Source organism: Drosophila sechellia, chromosome 2R (genome assembly GCF_004382195.2).
Source record: "Drosophila sechellia strain sech25 chromosome 2R, ASM438219v1, whole genome shotgun sequence".
In the NCBI taxonomy this organism is placed as follows: Eukaryota; Metazoa; Arthropoda; class Insecta; order Diptera; family Drosophilidae; genus Drosophila; species Drosophila sechellia.
Genome location: NC_045950.1, coordinates 14,797,666 through 14,820,887, shown reverse-complemented (window position 1 = coordinate 14,820,887; position 23,222 = coordinate 14,797,666). Strand labels below are relative to the sequence as shown.

The 23,222-nt window shown below is 43.0% G+C and overlaps 5 protein-coding genes and 1 long non-coding RNA gene across 9 annotated transcripts in view; 4 read left to right on the top strand and 2 right to left on the bottom strand.

The window, feature by feature from the left end:
* Positions 1–23,222, bottom strand: part of LOC6609847 — a 37,678-nt gene that overhangs the window by 5,463 nt on the left and 8,993 nt on the right. For 3 of the 4 annotated variants that reach the window (XM_032716598.1, XM_032716599.1, XM_032716600.1), the window contains 4 exons: positions 17,930–17,959; positions 3,128–4,098; positions 952–1,372; positions 437–652 (listed from right to left, as the gene is read on the bottom strand). In XM_032716598.1, the coding sequence (XP_032572489.1) occupies positions 437–652; positions 952–1,372; positions 3,128–3,447 (957 nt within the window). In that variant the 5' untranslated portion in view covers positions 3,448–4,098; positions 17,930–17,959. Of the gene's footprint in view, positions 1–436; positions 653–951; positions 1,373–3,127; positions 4,099–17,929; positions 17,960–23,222 lie in introns of those variants that run through there. The other variant, XM_002034463.2, reaches the window with a different exon arrangement.
* On the top strand, positions 4,307–5,580 carry LOC6609846 (elongation of very long chain fatty acids protein F). Its single transcript, XM_002034462.2, has 3 exons — positions 4,307–4,657; positions 4,713–4,897; positions 4,960–5,580. The coding sequence occupies exons 1-3, from the start codon at positions 4,615–4,617 to the stop codon at positions 5,518–5,520; spliced, it is 789 nt and encodes a 262-aa protein (XP_002034498.1). The 5' UTR covers positions 4,307–4,614; the 3' UTR covers positions 5,521–5,580.
* Positions 5,698–6,825, top strand: LOC6609845 (elongation of very long chain fatty acids protein F). Its single transcript, XM_002034461.2, has 3 exons — positions 5,698–5,792; positions 5,851–6,035; positions 6,101–6,825. Exons 1-3 carry the CDS (start codon positions 5,762–5,764, stop codon positions 6,674–6,676), a joined length of 792 nt encoding a protein of 263 aa, XP_002034497.1. The 5' UTR covers positions 5,698–5,761; the 3' UTR covers positions 6,677–6,825.
* LOC116800629 lies at positions 7,626–8,665 on the top strand. Its single transcript, XR_004361524.1, has 3 exons — positions 7,626–7,655; positions 8,038–8,114; positions 8,309–8,665. It is a non-coding gene; the product is annotated as an uncharacterized LOC116800629 (long non-coding RNA).
* On the bottom strand, positions 10,310–10,824 carry LOC6609844 (probable salivary secreted peptide). The gene is made up of 2 exons (XM_002034460.2): positions 10,607–10,824; positions 10,310–10,547 (listed from the first exon to the last, which is right to left on the bottom strand). Exons 1-2 carry the CDS (start codon positions 10,793–10,795, stop codon positions 10,377–10,379), a joined length of 360 nt encoding a protein of 119 aa, XP_002034496.1. The 5' UTR covers positions 10,796–10,824; the 3' UTR covers positions 10,310–10,376.
* On the top strand, positions 20,185–22,524 carry LOC6609843 (sodium-dependent nutrient amino acid transporter 1). Its single transcript, XM_032716601.1, is given in 9 exon segments — positions 20,185–20,728; positions 20,922–21,001; positions 21,004–21,265; positions 21,400–21,517; positions 21,574–21,856; positions 21,922–22,008; positions 22,011–22,085; positions 22,166–22,266; positions 22,323–22,524. Coding segments are annotated over 9 exon segments (1,575 nt in total). The 5' UTR covers positions 20,185–20,231; the 3' UTR covers positions 22,395–22,524.

The window sequence follows — 23,222 nt, the reverse complement described above, 5'->3', positions numbered from 1 at the left end:
CCCACTTCGTTCACCTTGGGCCGTGTGTGGCACATGCAACTTCCGGCTCGCAGCGAAATTGCATCAGGCCAAAAACCCAATTTTGTGACACTCTGCGGGCTGGGCAACAAATACAAGGCGACCGGAAAAGAAACAATAATAAAACCTGGCCCAAAAAGCGATTCAGTTCGGGTGTTAGACGTTGCCGTTTGCCAAATGAATTTGCAAACATTTCCGCTCCGGCTCCCGACATGGACACGGAAATTGGCTGGGACATGGCCAGCGTTTCAGTTTAATTTGATAGATGGCCAGGCAGCAGGAGTAGTAGTAGCAATAATACCACGTCCATGCTGGCAGACAGTTAATTAATAATTACGGACAGGCCGAGAGAAAGGCAATCCTAATTGCCAATTAGAGATCAAAGCGAAACCAAATAAAAATGTTCAGGAACACTCACCTCTGGCGACACAAAGTAGCTGGGACTCTTCTCGATGGTTATCTGGCCACGGAACGAGTGTGGCATCTTCTTGCGGTACCACTCCAGGCCCTTCAGGTAGTTCTCGTCCCGGTCGAAGAAGTGCACCTCGCCACCGGCCTTCTGGATCCGCGGATGCAGGTAGAGCATCTCCAACAACGCCCGTGTTCCACACTTTCGCACACCGATGATGAGTGCCTGGGTGCGGAAGTCGAGCCAAAAGAACACGAACATGCAAATTGCAGCAATTAGTTGGGTCCTAAAGTGACTGCCACACTTACTAGCCATATGCATACGAAGCAACTTAATAGTTAGTTACCAGCTTAGCATAGTATGTATATGTTGTAGTTTCCTAGTTTGTGCTACTTTAAAACATATTATTGTGGCCTCATTTAATTTATTTTTAGTCTCCATTGGAGTAGGTACACTAATTAACCATTCCTGGCTATTTTGCATTTAAGCTATTTAGGAATTTATCACATTTACTCAGGACTTACCTGCGGCAACCGTCGACTGGTTTTTGGAAAGTGCACACGGCTGGAGGGAAAGACCATGGGATGGCTGAGCTGATTGGAGCTGGGCACGGGCTTTACGAACACGGGCAGATGATTGGAGGCGCCACCGGCGGAGGAGGAGAAGGAGAAGGAGCCGCCGGAACTGGACGACGATGAGGAGGAGGATGCCAGAGCCGATGCGGAGGCGGTCATAGATAGACGATGCCTTTCGTGGACAGCCTGGGCCGCTTGGATATTGTACACGGCACTATCGTACAGGACGTGGAAGGTGAGGAACAGCGAGATCAACATGACCGTAAGGAAGACGACGGCCAATTTTGGACGGGAAACGCCCACCACCAGGATGCAGTCCGTGGGCGAGGTATCAGGACCCGCTGGCCGCATTGCCGATTTCGGGAGCCATCTATAAGGAGAGAAAGAGAGGACATCGATTAGGATTTGGTTTTGGTTTCAGCTAATTAGATTGCCCTGCCGGCTGTGCTGAGTAATTAAGGCTGGCGGTTTCCCAGCACTTCTGTTCAACCCACTACTGCTCCTCCCGTTTTCCGGCTGCCTTTAGCTAAATTAGCAAGACGACACTCTGGACGCAGTCCTCCATTTTCAGCCACCACCTGAACGCTCACGTCCGGCGGCGCTTAAGCGAATTCCATTATAAACGTTTCCGCTTAGACCGCAACAAACACTGGCAGCATTATTATGAGCACCACATTGCAGCACACTAGGCGTATACGTAACGTGGCCTAATGGATGACTTCATTTGCAGCATGCCGCAGCTGCACGGTGCGGGAATGATGAGGGTGAGCAGGTGGCTCGCTATGGCGAGCATTAGCAGGTGACAGAAGGAGCTGCTGCCAGTCTGCGGCTAAGTGCAATTTCATATACAGAGGAGGGGCGTGGTGGCAAATGGCATAGCCATAGCAAAGTGATGGTGGTGCTGGTGGGGCAGGGCATGGCTGGAAACGTGTGGCAACTGGTGGCTTCGCCCCTGGAGTTTCCCCCCGCCGCCGCCAGTGGCTGCCAGTGCCTCATCCACTTCGCATGCGACACCTCGTTAAAAGTAACGACACACTGGGCTGCAGGCCCGCAAGGAGTCGAGGCACTTCACTCGACGGCGCCGTTTGTGGCGCACGGAGCAACCTCAGAGCAAGACCGACCGACTTCCTGCCATTCTACATACCCCCGTATTTTTACATTTTCGCCCTGGATCCTATGTACCCCCCCTCCACCCCCTTTACTTTTTCTGCCAGTTGTCGACACGCTTTAAGTTCTTTTTATATTCCCAGCTGTTGTTTTTTTTTTACATTTTCTTAACCCGTTTTAAGCCCGCAGCTGCAGTAACAACACGGAAAGAAAAATTATAAAGTCCTTCCAAGAAATATCGTTTCAGCTATTATTTAAAATAATAATGTAATGAATCTGAGAATCAGAGATCCAGAGATACCAACCCATCTCTTCCCACTTATGTATTTCTCTGAGTGTACCATCCCGGCTGCGACTGGCCTCGTTTCGCGCTCCACAAGGCGGTCCGCCACTTGACTGCGATCTGCATAAACGCAGCGCCACCCAGAAAGGAGTCCTCCCCCTCTAGCTGCTTCTGCTCCTTTTCGTCCTGTCGTTGTCACACACACTTTCTAGGTTGGCAGGCAGCCTTTAAGCCCAAATCCCCGCCGAACGCAAAGCTTTAAAGACGGGCTCAGGCACTCTAATCCTGACAAAACTGGAATAAGTTCCATTTCGCAGTGCTAAGCATTTGTAACGCTTCATTTGTCCCTGTTTCCAATCCTCTGCCTGCCGTACTTTGTCTTCTGTCCCCCGCACCTGCTCCTTCGGATAAATATTTATAATTCCCAGATTCATTTTGCCGGACTGGACTGGTTTTCTGTGCAGCAGCGCGGTAAATTCGAATCGAGCAAATGTTGTGCCGTTAAAGTTAATGCAATTTTCAATCGCGTTGTTAAAATGTAAATTTTATTAAACCATCCAGACGTGCGGCTATCTCCGCACCAGATTCCCATGGGAGTTGGGACACTGGTGCGCTGGGGAGATGGAGAGATGGAGAGTTGGGCTTGACCTTTTTATGGTTCCGACTGTTGGCCTTCTTATCGGCTACGTGCAAAAGCGAAACTCGAACCCCAAATGATTTGTTGGCCATACTCACAGGATATCCAGCGGCAATTTGACGGAGCAGTCGCGCAATGTCGCCTGATGTTGCTGCTGTCTCTGGTGGTATTGCTGCGTGTTGCTGCTGTTGCTGTTGCTGCCGCTGGTGTTGCTGTCGCCGTTGTAGTGTTGCTGATAGTGATGGTGGGGATGCTGCAGCAACTGTTGGTACTCGTTTGTCTGGGCATGCTGCTGTTGCTGCTGTTGCAGCTGCAGATGTTGCTGCTGGGAGTGCTGCTCGTTGCCATTACTGCTGCCGCTAGTGTTGCTGCTGCCGCTGCTGTTGCTGCTGCTCGCACGTCTTTTGGCGGCAGTCATCAGAGAGGCAGCTGCGCTCGGCTAGTGTACGCGTTCAATGGAGTCCAAACGATAGCCGCTCTCGGCTGTTGCAGCAGCTAATTGGCCAGTGGACGTGGGCCAGCTCGATTGCAACAACGTGCAACATGGGTTGCTGCCGGGTTGCCGGATTGCCTGGTTGCCGGGTGGCTGGTGGGCGGTTAGATTTATGGGCCAACCCACCGACACACCCACGCCGCCTCCTCCACCTCCTCCTCCTGGGTGGAAACTGCTCTTTTGTTTCGACCCTTATCGCAGGAGTCCGTTTCGTGTTTTTTGCGCTTTAATTAAATTTCAGGCAATCGAGGGGGGCTGGGATTCCTTTAGCTCTATGCGTTCGAGGTCACTGCTCACAGAGTTGGAAAGGTAACCTGTGACTGGGCGACATATTGAGCCTCATTTCCGCCCGGGCAAACAAAACGGAAATTTTCTATCATCATCATCATCATCATCATCGGTGGCACCAGGTCCTGGCCTTATTGTTGTTCTGTAATTAGATTTGTTGCTGCTGCTGATGTGGCTGTTGTTGCTCCTTTCCTGGGATTAAAGCCGTAATGGCCTCTTCCGATTTGGCTGCTGCTCCCGATGTTGCCCAGAGCCATCGTCTATTGTCTGCCAAAACGCTTTAAACCACTGAAAAGAGTAGCAAAACAAAGAAATCAGTTTGGCAAGTCAAGAGCATAAATTATTGATACCACAGTACGTATACATTTTTATTTCGTTCTCTTGTGTACAATTTCCATAAAATTGTTTCCAAAAAAACAACTTTCAATAGAAGAAATTTAGAAATGCAATACATTGAAACAGTTTTAGTAAGTAGACTTTGAAAAACACATTTGATGTCTAATTTTAAATTTATATATTTTTGCAAGTACTAAACATAGGTTTGAATGCCCGGAAAGCGAACCACCTGACACCAAAGTTGATCCGTGCAATGCGTGCGGATGCATTAGAAACTTCGTTAGAAATTCAAATCTTGACGACTCTGGGTCAGGGCACTGCACTACGAGAATAGTATAGTACCTGCAGGAGCATACATAATCAGGTGGTGTCATTGTGTTTTGGGTCGGCATACATTGTTGCAGGTGCTTTGGTATATAAAGTGGCGAATGGCAAACGCGGTCCTCAGTTCCATTCCACGGAGTCACCATGAACTCCACACTATTGGATTTATTTCGAGGGCTGCCGGCAGGTCAGCCAGATCTTTGCATCAGAAATACCCACTTACTTAATAATAATATCCGCAGATCCCGTCCGTCTGCCCATGTTTGGCACACCTTTACCGGCGATTGTGATAGTTTTGTGTTACCTGCTGCTGATTTTCAAAGTGGGACCCGATTTTATGAGATCTCGTAAGCCCTACAATATGCGAAAAGCCATGTTGATCTACAATTTCTGTCAAGTTCTAATGAACTCTGGCATTTTTTTAATGGTGAGCATTTTTATCGATTATATATCTATAAAAAAATCAATTTTATATCTCTGTTCTTGCAGGGCACTTACTATCTTTTAATCAAAAGACTGTACCATTTGCGCTGCATGACCATGCTGTCCTCGGATCATCCAGATAAAGATGTCGATCGTTTGTTCACCTACTTTTACTTTATCAATAAGGTGATCGATCTGATAGACACCATATTCTTTGTGCTGAGAAAGAGCTACAAGCAAATCACCGTACTCCATGTGTACCATCATGTATTCATGGTTTTGGGTGTGCCATTGACATACTATTTCTACGGACCCGGAGGACAATACAACCTGATGGGATATCTCAACTCATTTGTACATGTGGTCATGTACGCCTACTATTTCGCATCTGCTTGGTATCCAAACGTGAAGAGCAGATTGTGGTGGAAAGAGTACATCACCAAGCTGCAGTTCCTACAGTTCATGATCCTCTTCGCCCAATCTGTGCTGACTTTATGGCTGAATCCCGGTTGCCGTGTTCCCAAGGTCCTGCAGTACGTTCAGCTCGGAGGTTCCATTTCCATGATCATCATGTTTGGGAACTTTTACTATCAAACCTATGTCAAAGCCAAGAGCAAAGAGCAGTGATTCATAAATACATTGTAGTTCTCTTTACGCAATTGAGTCGGTCTCAATCGAGTGTAATTAGACGGAGCGTTTTATTCTGGGTCTCTCATTCCGAAATGTAGAACAGACATCGCAGTTCAACTAACTGAATAATACATTATTTGATTTGATTTGACTTCATTTCGTTAAAACAAACTGGATTGTTTCAAGACTGCTGAAACAGTCGCCAGCGGTTCCTCAAACAACAATCAACCCAATAATAATGCTCCGATACTTGCGCATACCTCAAGCGGGTAACTTCGGTAATGTGCTGATTCTACAAGTATATAATTACTTTGAAAAACTCGACAGATCCCAACCCAATTCTGCTGGCTGGATCACCATGGCCTATCACACTGATTTTGGTGGCATATCTGCTGTTTGTCCTCAAATTGGGCAAGATCTTCATGAGAAACCGGAAGCCATATGATTTGAAAACGGCCCTGAAAGTCTACAATCTGTTTCAGGTGCTATACAATGGTCTCTACTTCGGAATGGTAAGTTTGAGGAGGACTTGGTACAATCTTTTTGAAATTAATAAGCGTGTTCCTTTACTTTCCAGGTTTTTTACTATCTCTTCATCGTGGGCATTTGCAATCTGCACTGCATAGAGAGCTTTCCAGAGGGCCATGAACGCAAACAACTGGAACGAGTGTTGCATGCCGCATATCTGCTGAACAAGGTCCTCGATCTAATGGATACGGTGTTCTTTGTGCTGCGAAAGAGCTATAAGCAGATCACCTTCCTGCACATATATCACCACGTGTTCATGTCCTTTGGCAGTTACGCCCTTACTCGATACTATGGAACTGGAGGCCACTTCAATGCGGTCGGACTGCTGAACTCCTTGGTGCACACGGTCATGTATTTCTACTACTTTCTGTCCTCAGAATATCCCGGAGTAAGGGCCAATATCTGGTGGAAGAAGTACATAACACTGACACAGCTCTGCCAGTTCTTTATTCTGCTCAGTTACGCCATCTATGTGAGATTTTTCTCACCGAATTGTGGGGTTCCCCGCGGTCTTCTCTATCTGAATATGCTGCAAGGCGTTGTGTTCATTTATTTGTTTGGAAAATTCTATATCCACAACTACCTGAGACCTGCGAAGGCGCAAATCAACGCAAAGCAATCGTAGGCTTAAGCCATTTGAATATACGTAAATTCACATTTAATTAGTCCATGTATTAAACTAAGCACTCGCTCTGACTTCTGCTTTCTCAAATGTGACTTCGGACCGAAGCTATATCTAAGCTAAACGAAACAATAAAATGGTATTGTCCCGAACTATTTCTGCATTTCATTATGGGGCTGTGTTTTTGTGCCAAGGGAACAGCGTGAAACGTGATATAATCAAAGCTATATATATGGGAGGTTTATAAAAACCTTAATGAATAATAATTTTCCATTCCACGTTAAGTCGCGTGTTCCAAAAAATTTCCAGGAAAATGATTTCCGGTCGAAATGTATCGAAAACCTAATAACATAGAGCTCAAGCCGGCGAGCGTAGCAAAATTCAACTGGAAAAATTGCCAACACCGAAAAGAATATTATGAAATATGAATATTTGGAATTGCGAAGGAACCCTTTGATCTGTTATCGGCTTAGAAAACAAAGCACAGTGTCATATCATGCGTGTTATATTGGACTTGGAACTGAATTAGCGTGTGAATCCGCTACACATTGAACTCACATTTTAAGGGGAAAAGTACTGAATGATTATAGGAAAGAACCCGTGTACTAAAGTTTCATAATATTCCATAGCGATGTAGACAATTACATAAACAAAATAACAAATTATATCGGGTTGCTAATCGTATTCCTAATTGATTTTTTCAAGGTTTGTTTATTGTCAATAGCTTATAAAACATTTTTAAAAGCTCCTACTGAAAGTAAATTTTTTCTGAAATAAGAGAACACCAATAATGTATTCTAAAGAGAAATTTCGACACAAAATATGTCGGAATTTCGATCAAGAGCTCTGCAAGTCGTAGCTTTAAGCTCAATCCATACATATGTAGTATTTGTCGAATCGAATAATTTTTGTAAGTTTACAACGTATTACTCATATGGCATTGTCTATAAGACAGCTGGCGAGAAAACACCGAAAGTCAGAGGTATGATATTGTACTAGATAGCCGATCCCTTAAGTGTTTAGAAAAGAATGAAAGAATCGATCAAACTGAGAAAGGTTTGTCAAAACCCTGCCACTTAAACATCGACAGAGTGAAAACTGCACGCCGGAAAAACAGCTCCGGGCAATCAAATGCTGCCCCCTACTCTTTGATTTTCCAGCTTTTCCTGCTGTTTTTGCTCGTTTGTTAGCACGTTGGAAAAGCTTCGCTTGATAAGCATAAGAAATGGAAGGAAACTAACAAGTGCGTTGGCTTGAGTGTGTGTGGGCTTTTGGTGTGTGTGTGTGTGTGAGTGTGTGTGGCACAACGAACGACTGCACATAACAAGCTTCCATTCTATCCCATTTATTCTGCTCCTTGCCAGCTGATAGGACAAACCGGAGGCGCTATAACCGTAGCTGAAGTCTGTTGCACTAGTCAAACCTAAGCCGGAAATTCACTGTGAGTACATAGAGAGAAAAGTTGTTTAGTTTTAAAAGAAACCTTCAGTGTGGAGCATCTTCCGATCTGCGAAAGTGCCTGCAATAGTTGTCTCAGTCACAGAATCAAAGTTAATTTTCATATTATTGGATAAATAGATTGCTCTTATATATCTCTTCAATGCTTTCATGTCTACATAATCTTCGATGAAACAGTTTTCTGTACATAAAGCCTTTTTCCTCTGTGCACGGAAACATAGAGCATTCACTTGCCTGCAATTGTATTTACTGCTGGAGAAAACGAAAACAATTGCCGCAAATATGGCAAATGGCAATTGAAAAACAAAAGTCCCTTGCGAAACGAGACCAGAAATCCGTTCGCCTGCTGCTTTCACACTTTCCAGCCACGCAGGACAAAAGGCCAAAAAACGGCAGCAGGGACGTGAGTGCTGGAAAAAAAAGCCAAGGATGCAGCTGCACACAAAAAATGTGGAAAAATGCACAAAATTGGCTGTGAAATGAACGAGATGAGGCGGCGTGGCGTCTATTGTTGCTATCTGAGGGAAAAGTAAGGGAAATGGCTACGACAGCAGCGAAACTGAGGTCATGGCTTTGTGTGCGCAATGGCAGGCCAAAGTCAAACGGAAATCTGCATAAGACCCTCCAGTTGCGATTGACAGTCCTTGAGATGTTTCCACTCAGTTTCCCATGTCTGTGGCCTCTGACAGAACCTGAACAGCAAACCCGAGCACCAAAACATCGAACAGCTGGGTGGGCAATTAAACGGCATTCCCGAGCTCAGCATAAATTACTCAAATGCGAGTATGCAAATGCCATTTGTGCGATTAACAATGCAGGCTTCAAGACCACTGAGCACACTACGCACAAAAGACACACATTAAAGTTATCTGAAATTATATGGCAAAAGGTAACACATGGATATATATATATGCATATGTATATATATTGCCGTACCGAGGGGAACTGACCTGGCTGCCTGGCAACTTTCCCATAATTTACACTTTATCGAACGATAACAAACAACCTGCATAATGTATGGCTCTTGGTTTTGGCCTGGAATGGTAAGGAATGGCAGCTCACACGGCTCACCTGTGGGTGTTTGTGGGTGGCATTCTGGCATTGACTGGCGCTTGAGGTTACCAAAAGGGTCCTGCGTGAGATCCTTCTCGCCTTCTAAACAAAATTCCCGTATGCAAAATGTGCCGTCAATCAAAAATGCCACAACTGCAACGCGTTGCACCTTTGGGCCAAGTTGTGGAGGACCTGTTAACCCACATTTACCAGGCGATTTGGCGACCTGGGGAGACAAGAACCATTTACATTCGAAAACCATAAAAGATACAAGCGCCGACCTTCTCCGCTCGTTTGGGGAATATGGCATAATAAAATTTTAATTCGTTGCGATTGATGGTAGCCCCTCAAACGTAACCACCACATACATACAAGCATCGATGGTTGATTTCCCAGAGCCGAGGGATACAGCCAATACATTACATTTTATAACCCCAGCTAATTTGCATATATGCAGGCATATACGTACGACCATAGAAATTCGAGTATATGTATCTGCGTAACATTGATTGGATTTGTTTGACTTTCACACTGCCTGATGGCATCGCTTCGAAGATGGCTGTGGATGGGATGGTGAAAGGTGGTTTTTAGGGCTTTCTGGTGGTTTTTAGGCGGTGGTGGTGCGCTGGTAGGCTAAGTGCCTGACATTTGCTAAATGGCAAAGGGAACGGCTTCACAGGCTTTTGCTGGTTATACTTTCCCCATTTGCTCAACCGAAAATTGCACTTGCCTCGTTAGTTGAAATGGCTGGGTAATTACGAGTGGTCGGAATTGCCCCCCAACAACTCATCGTCTACTTGGCCTTATAACCTTCAAAGTTGCAGCTAACAAAGAAAACTGGTAATGCCTTTTGGTATGCTTTAAATAGATAATATAGCTACAAGTTTGCATTTGATATCTGCTTTTAAAGATGAATAATGTATCTTCTTCAAGTATCTGTTGTTTATTATAATAGAGCTCCGAATAAAGATACTTCAACCAATCAATCAGTATTCGTATACTTTTCCCACGTCAGCTGCAAATTAGCTGCAGTTCATTTGGCGTGTGTCAATTGTATGACCATTTACATAAATACGCATACAAGTGTGCTTGCGGATATATATTCAGTATGTAAATATGTGCTCGTCATTAAATAAACAAACTATCTGTATTTGCATATGAATCTGAGAGTAATACATTAAGGGGCATATAATTAAATGCCGTATATGTCGATGATGAAACTGAAGCCCTGATTCCGTTGACTCTTCAAGTGGATCTTGGCATATGTGGTCTGTGGTCCACCAGCAGTTAGGAATGCATAGCCTCCATTTCCATCCCTGATCTGATCCGTGATCACGATTTGGGTGATGGTGCGTGCCAGTTTCTATGAAATGAAAAGCAAGCTTATAAGAGGAAAAATCCTTTCAAGTGTGAGTAACCCACTTTTTGGTCAAACACATAATCTCTGGTCACCACGCGCAGGAACTTGGATTTCTCCGTAATGATTTCCCTGCGTAAATGCATATCCCTATAGCTTCTGGCGCCCCAAGTAATACTGTGACTACGGCCACGCCCCGATGCCGCGGCGAAGGCGGACAGCGAGATTACTAGTAGTATTACGGAAATTTTCATTTTTAAAAATGATTTGATTTTTACTTAACACGAAACATTTATAGGTGCACTGTGCGAGCCAAAAATAGCTACATTTTTCCGACCAGCTGTTTGTTTAAAACAATAAACAATGGATATTGAATAAAGTTCTTCTGAACAATAAACTACATGAAGTTGATTAATTGTGACACTATAAAGCATCACACAAAAAGTGCTTCTCATGCATTCAATATGTTTTACTTTTATATAAAATAAAAGTGGCAGTCGAAAAACAAAATAGCCATCCAAATAAACAGACCGCTTTGTAAATAAATATGGTCTTACTCACTTTAATTATAAAACATTTACACTTCAAAAAACATTTTAACAACAAAGTTATGTTTGTATAATTTTAAGCTTAGTACACAATTAATAATTTTTGCGTGGCAATTTTGCAGTCATTAAATATTAATTTCACTAATATGAACCATATAATCCCAGTGATTAGAACAAAGCTTTTCGGCACTCAACCAGTATTTGCTTTAATTATGACCACAAAATCATTTTTTTAGGCATTGCATAAACTTGGTAATTAAATAATGAGCATAAATTTAAGGCTTATAAGCCCATTGTAAATGGACAGCGGCTAAAACTTTAGATTCAGGCCCGTGTTGAGTGAACCCTTTGGGTCTGGAAAAATGCCCCACTTTCCACTTGCAGCCCGCAGTCTCATATCTTGCCAAGTGGAAATACTTTTGCCAAGATTTCCGAGACCCGAGACTTTTGTTTCGACCCGGTTTTCTGTTCCTGTTGTGGTTGCCTGCTTTAAATACCGCTGTGTGGGTGTCTTGTTTCGGTTTGAAAAGTGGCGGCGGCGGGCTTTAACGCAAATATTTATTTAATTTTAACATCCCCCGCACTCACGAGCCACTGCACAGATCCAATTTACTCAAGTACGGAGGCGACTGGGTCGCGTATATTGTTGAAATTTTATTGTGCAAACATGAGAATGGTCTCTATGTGTGCGCTTGTATTTGTGTTTTATGGTTGCCACGTTGCACTATGGGGCATTTGGCCTGTTTTTTTTCAAAAATGTGTTTTTCACAAGTATGCAAAATTGAAGTATTTTAGTATTAATACATTGGAAATACGTTAGACTATTATGTTTTAGCCGGCAAAAGTAATTTTAACAGTGTACTGTTATTATAACAGCTGTTAAAGTCGGCTGTTGCGAGCATATACCAGGTGGCTGCGAAACGCGCAAAATTTAGCTTAACTTTCAAAGTGTTAAAATTTTAAAAGAAGATCGTAAAAGAGTAAAATTTGAAATAGATAATCAATATTCAGGTTTGTATTATGTATATATATTAATATATTGTTTATTGTGTGCGTCTATTTCTAACAATTTGTACATTTAGCAAGTGGTGTCAACATGTAGCTGTTAGAAAAAAATTTCAACTTTGAATAGAGCTATAAAAATTTGTTCAAATTTGTTCAGTATGTGTTTATATCCATGTTGTAGTGTGTTCAATTCCTAACTCATATCAGGTAGTCTCTATGTGCGTTTTTTGCGGGTTTTTGAGAAATTTCATTTTTTAGGGAACAACATCTCGATTGCCAATGCTGCCCTGCTGGAAGTGTGGCGCAAGCAAAAGGGTGTTCGTCAAAAAGAAAATTCTTTCTGCACTTTTATTAGTGGGCATTTTTCTGATAGCAAGCTAGACTTTAATGAATGATTAACGAATAGTAATAATAACGAATGTTTTCAGTCAATCTTTTGCGAAATTGCAGAAAATGCAATCGAAAAATATATGAACTTTCGAAAGTTTTTTCAAAGTGGTTAGAAGAACACCTAGTCCTGAAGGTAAAAGAGAAAACTAAAAAGGAAAGTAAATTAGCTGGATGCCCGAAAACGTCATATTATTTTAAAAGTTTGAGTGGCCGAAGACAGCAAGTAGATGAACTCGTATGGGCGCAGAACCACAACGAACGTCTTTTGGGTCAAGCTGCAATGCTAGCTGCACGGAAGCGCGGCCTGCTGGATCTTGCAGACATACTTAAAATTCTTTTTTTGAACCCAGCCAAGGCAAATATAAATAATATCCCATAATATCATCAATAAATATAAAAAGGAGCATTCGAAAACATAAGCGACTATCTCTTCCACCAGAAGTCATTCAAAATTTGAATTTCAAATGTTAGCTTGCGAATTTGAACCTGACACCGATTCTTCAGACTCTATTGATTGTAAAGACGAAGACGATTATGAATTTGTATACAATACTGAAATTAAAAATTAACTTTAAAAATATATTATTAAAAACAAAAATAAAAATAAATAATTGGGGCGGAGTTGGGGGCACGCCCACTTTTCCAAAATATTCCTGGGGGCATATGTAACACATAAAAAAAAATTCATCCAAATATCTCCCATAGTTTAGGAGTTATTAATTTTTGTAAAAAAAAAACAGGCCAAATGCCCCATAGTGCGTTGGTTTCTCTCATTTATGCACACACACAAACAGACGCACAAAAAAATGGCAGTAACACAAACAAAATGGCCGAGAAACCGTTGTTAAGTGTCTCTTATAGCTGCGTTTCATGCTGCCTCTGTGTTGGTGCATAGATTGTGTGTGTATGTGTTGGTGTGGACTAAAAGGTGTAGGTCTGCATGTGTTTACCGCAAAAAAAAGCAAGCAAACAAGCAAGGAAACAAACAAAAAGCGATTCGTTGGCAAACAAATCAGCAAAGCAAAATTTAGGTGGACAATAAAATTCAGCTGCAAGGTCTCATGCAAAAACACAGTCACATTCATACGAAAGCAATAAATGTTATGCTGTCTTCTATTTGAGTATGAAATCGGATAAAAAGTACACAATATGTTTTGCATACGCACATATAGCACTGTAGGTACCCGGTAATATATGGTATAACTACATATATTGTAAAGAGTTATTGACAAGTTACGGCTGAAAAAGTACCTTAAAGTTCTAACATTATGAATTCCCAAATATATTCATTATGAATGAAATTTAGCATTATCATTTTCATTAGAAGAAAAGTAGTTTTTTGGTACTGTGCAAATAACCATTCACCTTTGTTGAAAATCTTGAATGTTCTGTTCTATAACGATGTGCCCCCAATTCAGCCAGTGAAATTCATTTTGTGGCGTGGCAATTATTGCATGTTCCCCTGGGTCACGAACTAATTGGATAAATTGGCTAACCCTATCTCGTATTACTCTCAAAGCAACCATTTCTCAAAAAGCCAAAACTGTCGGCAATGGATTGTATCTAACGAAATTGTGGCAAGGGCAAAAAACTTAAATTTTGCCGCCATGCTGGAGCTCTTCAAGCTGAAAACGCTTTAAATAATTTTAATTAAAACAAATGGCACTCGAAATAAAACACGCACATCAAACAGGAGTGGGGTTGGTAGATGGGGGGCGCCTGAATGGAACAGACATGCCGTGTAATTACGCTTGACGGACATGAGAGGGATGGGCAAAGGAGGAGTGTGCCGCAGGGGGCAGGATCAGGGGCAGGGGCAAGAGGCAGGACCAACCTTGTTTGTGCATTGAATCAAGTGGTGTTGCTGCTGTCGTTTGTACTGCTCTTGCTGTTCAAAATGCAACACGAACGAACCGACACACAGAAATAAATAACTTAATCACAATTTATTCATGGTATTTGCGATAATGTTTATGTCAGAGGCAGCATGGCTATTAAAAACGCTACATCGGATAAAACACTTCTTAAATCGACTGCTTAAACAAACTCAAACTGTGATGAAGAAAGAAGGTTTGATTATTTAAGGTTTCTGTATAATACACAAATGATAAACGGCATGATTTAATAAGTTGCATATTTAAAGTGCACCTTTACTAACTAAAAGCTTAAACTAAATAAAAAATAAAATTACTGTGCAATTTTGCTCAATGCATCCATTTTTCAGGAAGAGCTCCTGGCGGCGCTGTTGTTCGTGACAAGTTGAGACAGAAGGTAAACATGGCGAACGACGCGCCGAGTGAACAAACTCCCACAACAACTTCATTTTGGGAGCATTTGCCGAACATGTTGGCGAAGTTCTCGCGGCACTTTTCACGCTCGAGGATGGCACAGCGGAGTTCCGAAATTGGCCAACTCCCACGCATCCGCCACCTAAAAATGTGGCCTCCATCACCCGGCGGTAGCACAATAGCTCAGGAATAAAACAAACCCAATTGTAATTAGGCTTGAGAGCTGGGCGCCCGAGGGTTTTGGATGGACTTCCTAAAATTACATTTAATCATTGTTATTTTAGGCCCTCCAATGGCTAAGTGCCAACACTGACCACGCCCCTTCCGCACGTAGATGCCACTAAAGCCAAACCAACTGTACGCGCACAAGTGTGTGTGTGTTTGTGTGTGTGCAAGGGCACTAAGGACATTTGATAAAAAGCCACTTTGTGTGTGGCATTGCGCCCTTAACTAAAGCCGGCAAAATCTGCCCGAAAAGGCGCTTCCCATAACCCATTCGGATGACGAGGATGTAGGGGGATTGGAGTGTTGGTGCCCCCCATCTAAACTGGTTAACACTTTGAACGTGCTACATTTTGACAATATCAAAGTTTAGTGGCTTAACTGACAGCGCCAGCAAATTTTCTCCGTTTGGCAGCAAGGGCGGCAAATAAATAACGTTTATAGCGTAAATATGGTAAATGGCAAAACGGGCGCCTCAAGTGTCAGTTGTCGGCTGTCAGCGCCACAAGAGGCATTCCGCCTCATCCTGGCCAAATGCCAGCATAAAGCTGGCAAATAATTGTTAATAAGGCAATGCCACTATGTCTGCCAGTCAGCAAAGACTGCCCCTCGCGCCAAGCTATTGGCAATGAGATTGCGCATACGCCGGGTGGGCAAGCCAAAAGAGATTTTCACTCCCAATTACGCTGCGGAAATTCGTTGGCCAGGCCAAGAGAGCTTGGCTAAAGCGACACTTGTTGAGGGCGGACCAAATCGGGAGGATGCCAAGTTGAATTTAAGTACGTTTCGCTAGCTGCCAAAGACGCCTTTCTTGAATGCACCATTTTCATTTTCAAACCAAGAGAAAGAACAGATTGCGATAGCTATAAAATTATTTTGTGGCATGCAAATTGCATTTCCTAGTGCTTTTTCTATACCATTTTCCTTGGCTGTCAACAGCGAAATGCAGATAAGTCGAAAACGAATGCATTTCCAGTGGCCCGCAGCTGTGCCAGTTTTTCCTTGGCTAACAATGAAAATTACTTTTCATATTTAATTGCACTCGCTGTGTGCAGGATACTAGAACATGTGGCCAAATACCAAAGCCAAAGTGCAAGCCAAATGCCACATTAAATTACATCAAAGTCAAAGAAAAGGAAAAGAAATTCCCCCCAACTTGCAATTGAAATTTGTTTGCCAACTTAAAACACGAACATGGGGCAACAGAGCCCCAAAAAACTTGGTCGAAATTAGACGTGGAAAGCAAGTAATGGAGACACCAGAAGGAAAATGCTTATTATTTGCATAAATTCCACACATACTCGTGCACAAAGCCAAAAGACCAAAGTGACAGGCTAAAGAGAGGCGGTGAGTTGAAAGAGCGAAAGAAATGCAAATTGTGTTGGCAAATTTAAATGTCAGTCAACAATTCAGTTGTTAAACTCGCATTACCCACAAAGCCATAGACACTGCTGGCCGTGCATACAAAAAAAAGAAAAAAAATGAATGGACCTTGTTACTCATACGCCCCGTGGTCGGTTTTCCTAACACTCGTTACTCATACGCCCCATGGTCCATTTTCTTTGGACTTTTGTCTTTTGCTCTCTGTGCTTAATCGAAAAGCGTGCGTGACTCCGTCTAAAGCGAAATGGGGTTGGGGGAGGGCGAAAGGAAGGCCGGCTTATCATTTTTCGGAAAGAAAACTTTCGACAACTTTTCACTTTTGTTAGGTATTGCCGCAGCAGCTTTCGGTTTTGCCATTCGATGTCAATTTAAAGTTTCTCCTCTACTTCCCTTTCATCTCGTTCTTTTCTATTGGTTTTTTTTTTTTTTTGTTTTGTTTTTGATTTTTTTTCTTTTAGCTTTTTTGTGCCGAAATAAAAGTTTTGCGTGGCAAAAAGTTGGAGCAATTGTGCGAGGTTGCCGTGCTGCTGCATCCGGCATAATCGATTCGCTTTTGGCTTTTTCATTTTAATAACTTTTGCAGCAGCCACGGCAAAATAACAAGCACTGCAACAATTACGTGCCGCAAGTGCAAGAGCAGTAAACAAGCGGCAAACAACGAAACAAAACTGTACTGAGCTGAGCTGAGCTGAGCTGCACCGAACCGAACAGAACCGAAAGCAGTGGCAATCGACAACAATGGCAACAAAAGCGGGCCACAAAACCTGGATCAGGAGCTGTGCGCCAAACTGCGAACTGGGTTAAACACTTGGCAGTAGTTTCCACCACCTGCTCGCTCACCCATCCGACCCGTTGCCCGGGCTTCCCTGGATTTCCGTGAGCTTCCCAGAGTTTCTCCTCCTCCTCCTGTCCCTTGACATTTGGCCGGGGCAACTAACTAAGTTGCCAATGCCGTTACTGTTGCTCCTCCGCGGGTGGAGGTGCCACTGCCACTGCCACAGCGCGATGCATTCAAGTGGATGTTACCTTGCTCATAATTGAGGCACGCGCTAAGCGAAACAAATAACAAGGGGAGCCGCACAAGCAGCTCAAGCACTGATTGCTGCCCCAAAAACCCTTTAAATTCAAGTTAGGCACTCAGGAAAAGAGGTGCTCAAAATCAATAGCCCGCGCAAAAATATATTTAAATATAAGTTATTACTATTCAATTTGCTTAACTTCTTGTGGTCATTTGATGTATTTATTTATTCTAAAGAATATTTTCTAAAATACCATTTTATACTTTATTTATATATAGATCTAGAGGAGAGACCCTAATCGCATAAAAGCGGCTAAAAGATACCTTTGATTCTATTAAAATATAAAGTTAAGACTATTGGATGAAATGTGTGGCTAATTTACACCCCTTTTTTTCACTGTAATAGGGCTGATAAAACAAGGTTGCGTACGCACTGCAGATAAGCCAGTAATTTTCTCCAAAACACGTACTCTATTCATAAGCCAACATAACACATCGCTGGCACACTTATGTGTTTGTAGTTTCTCTACTCACCGAAAGTTAATTTCCGCTTGGGCGACGCACCTGCAACGAAAATGGAATGAATGAAACGTAATTTATAATTAATATTAACGCATTTTCAATTCAATAATAAATGAGGCTAATTTATTTACAGTCCGACCACCGCAGGGCTCCGAATCTCACGATTGGCAGGCCAATTAGGTGAATTCAAGGCAAAATTTTAATTTTTTGCGAGCTGCCGCAAACAACGCATTTCAATTCAATTCAAGTTGATTAAAAATTTATTTTGAAATTAAATATGAACTCAATCGAATTGCTGTAACTGAAAATAGTCGAGTTCAATGGGCAGAAAGAAAAAAAACGTGACAATTGACAAGCTAAGCAAAAAGCTGATTGGATGGAAAACTGCGAACTTAAACGGGACTCAACCATATGTGTGGTTGAATCACCAATACATAGGCAGGTGAAGCGGAAACGGAAGTTGTTACAAAGTCCGTTGAAATCAATTTTAAAAGAAAACTTGTTAGAAGGAAAAGCCGAAACAAGAGAATGCCAACGGAAACCGAATGGCCTGGGTTTCAGTCCAAACAAGAAAGGGAAAACTAATTGCAGCGCTCATTTTTTCCTTGTTAATGGGCCTGCAAACGAGCTTCGAGTTTCCCTCCTTCTATCGATCCTTGCACACACACACACAGATACACACATGTCTGTGTCTTTATCCACACATGCGTTTTCACTTGTGCCATCGGAAAAAGTTTTTCCCCCCAAATTGTATTTGCCTTATTTCGCTGCCATTGTTGCTGCTCGTTGAAAATCTGCGTGCGCAAGTAACAACATTTTACAGCTGCAATTAAAGTTAGTTAGCAGACCGCCTTCAGCCCTTCGCTTTTCCCGCATTTCCCGCCGCTTTTTCCACAACAAGCTAATGCACTGCACTTTAATTAACCCAACACCAGGAGAACAACCCAGAAATTATATATCCCATTCGCTTTCCACCCAGCTAATGGCAATTTATGTGCGATAATTTCTGGTATGGAAACCATAAAAACAAGTGCGACGACTCGAATAACAATCAACTAAATAACGAAACACTCTAAAGCAGAAAAATGTGTTTTTTTATGGACTTAATTTTATTGTATTAAATTTAATTGTTTGCCAAAAGCACGCGAAAGCTGCTCGCTTAAAACAGTTGGACCATGAAACTGCCATTTTGTTTGCTGTTTATATGCCACGTCTTAGTTATAAGTTTAAAAAGTAGCATTTTAGTGAAATACTTCCAGCTCCTTTAATATTTTCTCACATTCAATGCAAACAAGTTATGTTTAAAGGGCATTCGTGTGCATTAGAGTCAATTACCGTGGATTGCAATGCCCACGCAGTGCAGCTAAAGCCAGAGGCAATCAGCATTATCAAAGGCTTTAAATTGTCATAAATCTGCGAAAGTTGTTAAAAACCCATTTAAAATTATCACCGTAATGGCACACTCAAGCGGCTCAGTGGCATTTAACCAACTATCTGCCACATCCCATTCCATCCCATCCCTTTCCCTCCCTCGCCGACTGATGCGTTTTATTTCTTGGCTCGATGGCTTGGTTGCTCCTTCTTTTGGCCAAGTTCAGTTGCAGCCTGCCAGGGATGTTAATTAGAAAACTCTTGAAAATTATTAAAAACTTTCCAAAGCTGTCAGGCAGACGAGAGCTCAAGAGATAGTAGTGGTAAAATATAACTTCAAATAGTTGCCAGCTCGGTGGAAAATGTTTTTAAGAAAATTTCATAGCTCCTTTTTGATGGCTTCCCGAAGTGTATTTCACTTGAGAAATTACTTTTAAAAGGAAGGCGGCAGAGTTTAATATTGTTTGTGAGCTGGCATAAATCCGTATTTTTATTTAATTAAATATAATCAAAGATCTCTTCTGCCTTTCCAGATTAACTCAGCCGGCTTCCGTGTTTCAAATTTCACAACTTGGCTCAATTTACGTAGTCTGAATTACATTATATCATGTTGACATCCCCTACCCTTCAATCCTTTACAAACTTGCTCATCGTCCAGCTGGAATAATGGATCTGTATACAAATTGACTCTGTTTCTGAACTTGATTCGGATTCAGTCTACGGCATCTGCATGCCACTTAGCACCTTTTATTAGGGCCAATTAAGACTGATTTCACGATGCGTTCACGACGAGATTACAGACCCCAGACTGCCCCAAACTAGATAATCAACCGCAGAGAATTTGTGGCGCGATTCTGACACTGAATCCAACATCCCAGTTTCCAGGTACATATCTCGATTGCGGTTAGTTAAACGCGGTATCTCAAAGTGCACAGTTCTCGTCATGACGCAGCTAGAGATTTCCACCAAGTCGGAAAAACCAGCGGAACAACCGGCGGAGCAATGGGGAAATGGTCTCGAATTTCTCTTCTCCTGCATTTCATTATCCGTGGGATTGGGGAATATCTGGCGTTTTCCCTACATTGCCTTCCAGAATGGCGGCGGTACCTTTGTGATTCCGTACCTGATTGCCCTGCTGGTAATTGGACGGCCTGTCTACTATCTGGAGATTTCCCTGGACCAGTTCACCGGTCGCGGCGTGGTCAAGGCCTTCGATATGGCTCCCCTGCTCAAGGGCGTGGCGGTGGGTCAGGTCCTGGCCACAGCCGCCTCCATCACATACTACTCCAGCATCATGGCCTTGACTCTGCGATTCCTGCTGGCCTCCTTTGGCTCCGAGCTGCCATGGAGCAGGTGCTGGGAGAGCTGGGGCACCGATTGCCACGACGGCAATGCTCAAAATAGCAGTGGAAAAATGTCACCGGCACAGCTGTACTTTGAGTCAAGTAGTTTTTGACAGCATTTTATTAAACTAATTAAGCAGAGGATTTTTAGAGCAAATTTGCTTGGCAGTCATTATATACATTAACGCCATCACAAATTCATATAGACGAGGCATTAATTTCTAAGTTAGTTTATAATTGTACAAATGGATCCAAATTGTTATAAACGATTTTATGCTCTACCTCTCCAGACGCGAGATCCTTCATGAGGTGCCCAACATAGACAACGGACTGGGTCTGCCCAACTGGCAATTGGTGGCCTGCTTGGCGGTTGCGGTATTAACAGCAGTGGCAAGGCGGCCTATTTCCTGGGCGTATTTCCCTATGTGGTGCTGCTCATCCTGCTCTTGAGAGCCGTTACCCTGCCAGGAGCCATCGATGGTATTATATACTTCTTTAAGCCACAGTGGCGGGAGCTGCTGAACCCACTCGTTTGGTATGCAGCCGTGACCCAGGTCTTCTTTTCGCTGGCCATCTGTTTCGGCACTTTGATCACCTATGCCAGCTACAACAACTTCAACCGCAACGTATACAAGTGAGTTTATTGACTTAAGATGAGATACGGAATGAAAGCTTAGAATGCATATTATTTTAGCAATTTCATTACGAAATCTAAGGCTTAGATAAGAGATTTATTCGAGCAATAAGATTACTAACTGCCACCCACAGTGACATTGTGATAATCACCACCATGGACTCCTGCTCCTCCATAATTGCTGGCTGCATTACCTTTGGAATTCTGGGCAATCTGGGCCGCGAGACTGGCAACTCGGAGTATGTGCCACAGGTAAAGTATCGAGAAGAGCCAGCGCCATGGGCGCCCTAAAGCACAACTACCTAAAGATGTTCACGGTCCTTTTCTTCCTCATGCTATTCGTCTTAGGTATTGGCAGCACCGTGGGCATGGGATCCTGCATCCTGCGCGTCATCCGGGATCAATTCGGATTACGCTCCCCGCCCATTTGGAAACTGGCCAGCGGCCTGGCTGTTTTAGGCTTCTCGGTGAGCATCGTTTACATGACCCCGGGCGGTCAGTTTATCCTGAATCTAGTGGATTTCTATGGTGTCTCCTTCACCGCTTTGATCCTGGCCATTGGCGAATTGGTGGCTGTTGCTTGGATTTACGGTAGGTTTATATATCCAACGTGGCATAAGCTATTGTTCAAAATCCTTTTTGTTTCACTTTTTTAGGAGTTAATCGCTTTTGCGAGGACATCAAGTTTATGATGGGCATTGAAACCGGTTGGTACTGGCGCCTCTGCTGGCGTTTCATTACACCGCCGTGTTCATCTACATGCTTTTCGACATGTCCGCTCTGGAGTACAAAGGTGTTGGCTATACCGCCTTGGCTCACGGTAAGGCCACGTCGTTCTGTACTTCAATTTTATTGAAGGGGTTATACTATCCTTGTTTTCTTCCCTCCCTCCACTAACAGTTTTTGGCTGTTTTTTGGCCACCTTGGGGCTGATTTAACTACCCTGCTGGGCCATCTATGCCATCTATAAAAAGCGTGGACAGAACGGCAGCTTCTGGCAGGTATGTGTATCCCTCCCCCCCTTCCACGGGCTTTATATCCATTTCCCGTCTTTTAGAGAGTACGTGCCGCTTGCAGGCCGTCGGACACTTGGGGACCGGCCAACGCTCAGCTGGATGCCACCATATAGAAAATTAGCTCGGTACCCAACACTGCGTATACGTAATGGCTCCAGTAGTAAGGGCATTATTATTTGATATGGTCTAGATGATAGGTACAATAAAGTGAAATATATGGGGCTCGTGGAGCCAAAAACAAAAGCGAGTTTATTCTGGCGGAACAATTTAACCGCCCGAAGGAGTTGAGCTGGCGAATGGAGGAAGTTGAGGAGGAGCTGCTGCAAGCACTTTTAATTACCCCAGGGCAGAGCTCCAGTTGGGCGTGGCAGCTGCACTCCTTCTCAGTTGTGTTTGTGTTAGTCCGCTTGGCATGTCAGTCATGTCAGCAATGCGGAAATGCGCAAATACTAAATGAAAACAAGCAGCTATGCTACTTTTCCTTGCAACGAATCTTATAATACTCTTTCATATGAAAATTATTTCCTCGAAAAATCAGGTGATTTATATATATACTTTATACTTAAGACTGCGAATATTTAATATTCATTGTAAAATGTAAGAGATTTAAAAAATGAAATGTTATTCTGAAAGTTCTTTCAGACACCATTCCTTATGATAAAACTCGCGCTACGATTTCCATTAAATTGGCCACAAATTGCAATATCCTTTTGTAAGGATACAAAGTGCTGCAGCGCAGACAAGCGGGATGACTTGGAAACGGATGAAAAAATGGGGACTAGAGCACAGCAGGGCACTGTAAATAAAACATTTGGTTAGCTGCTGTTCGACACATTCGCATTCATTTGGCGGGTGGAGCGAGGTCGCAAATCAGAATGTCTGTGGCATGTGACAAAGTTCAAAAGTAAATATGCAAGGGGGGCAAAAAGAAATGAAAAAAA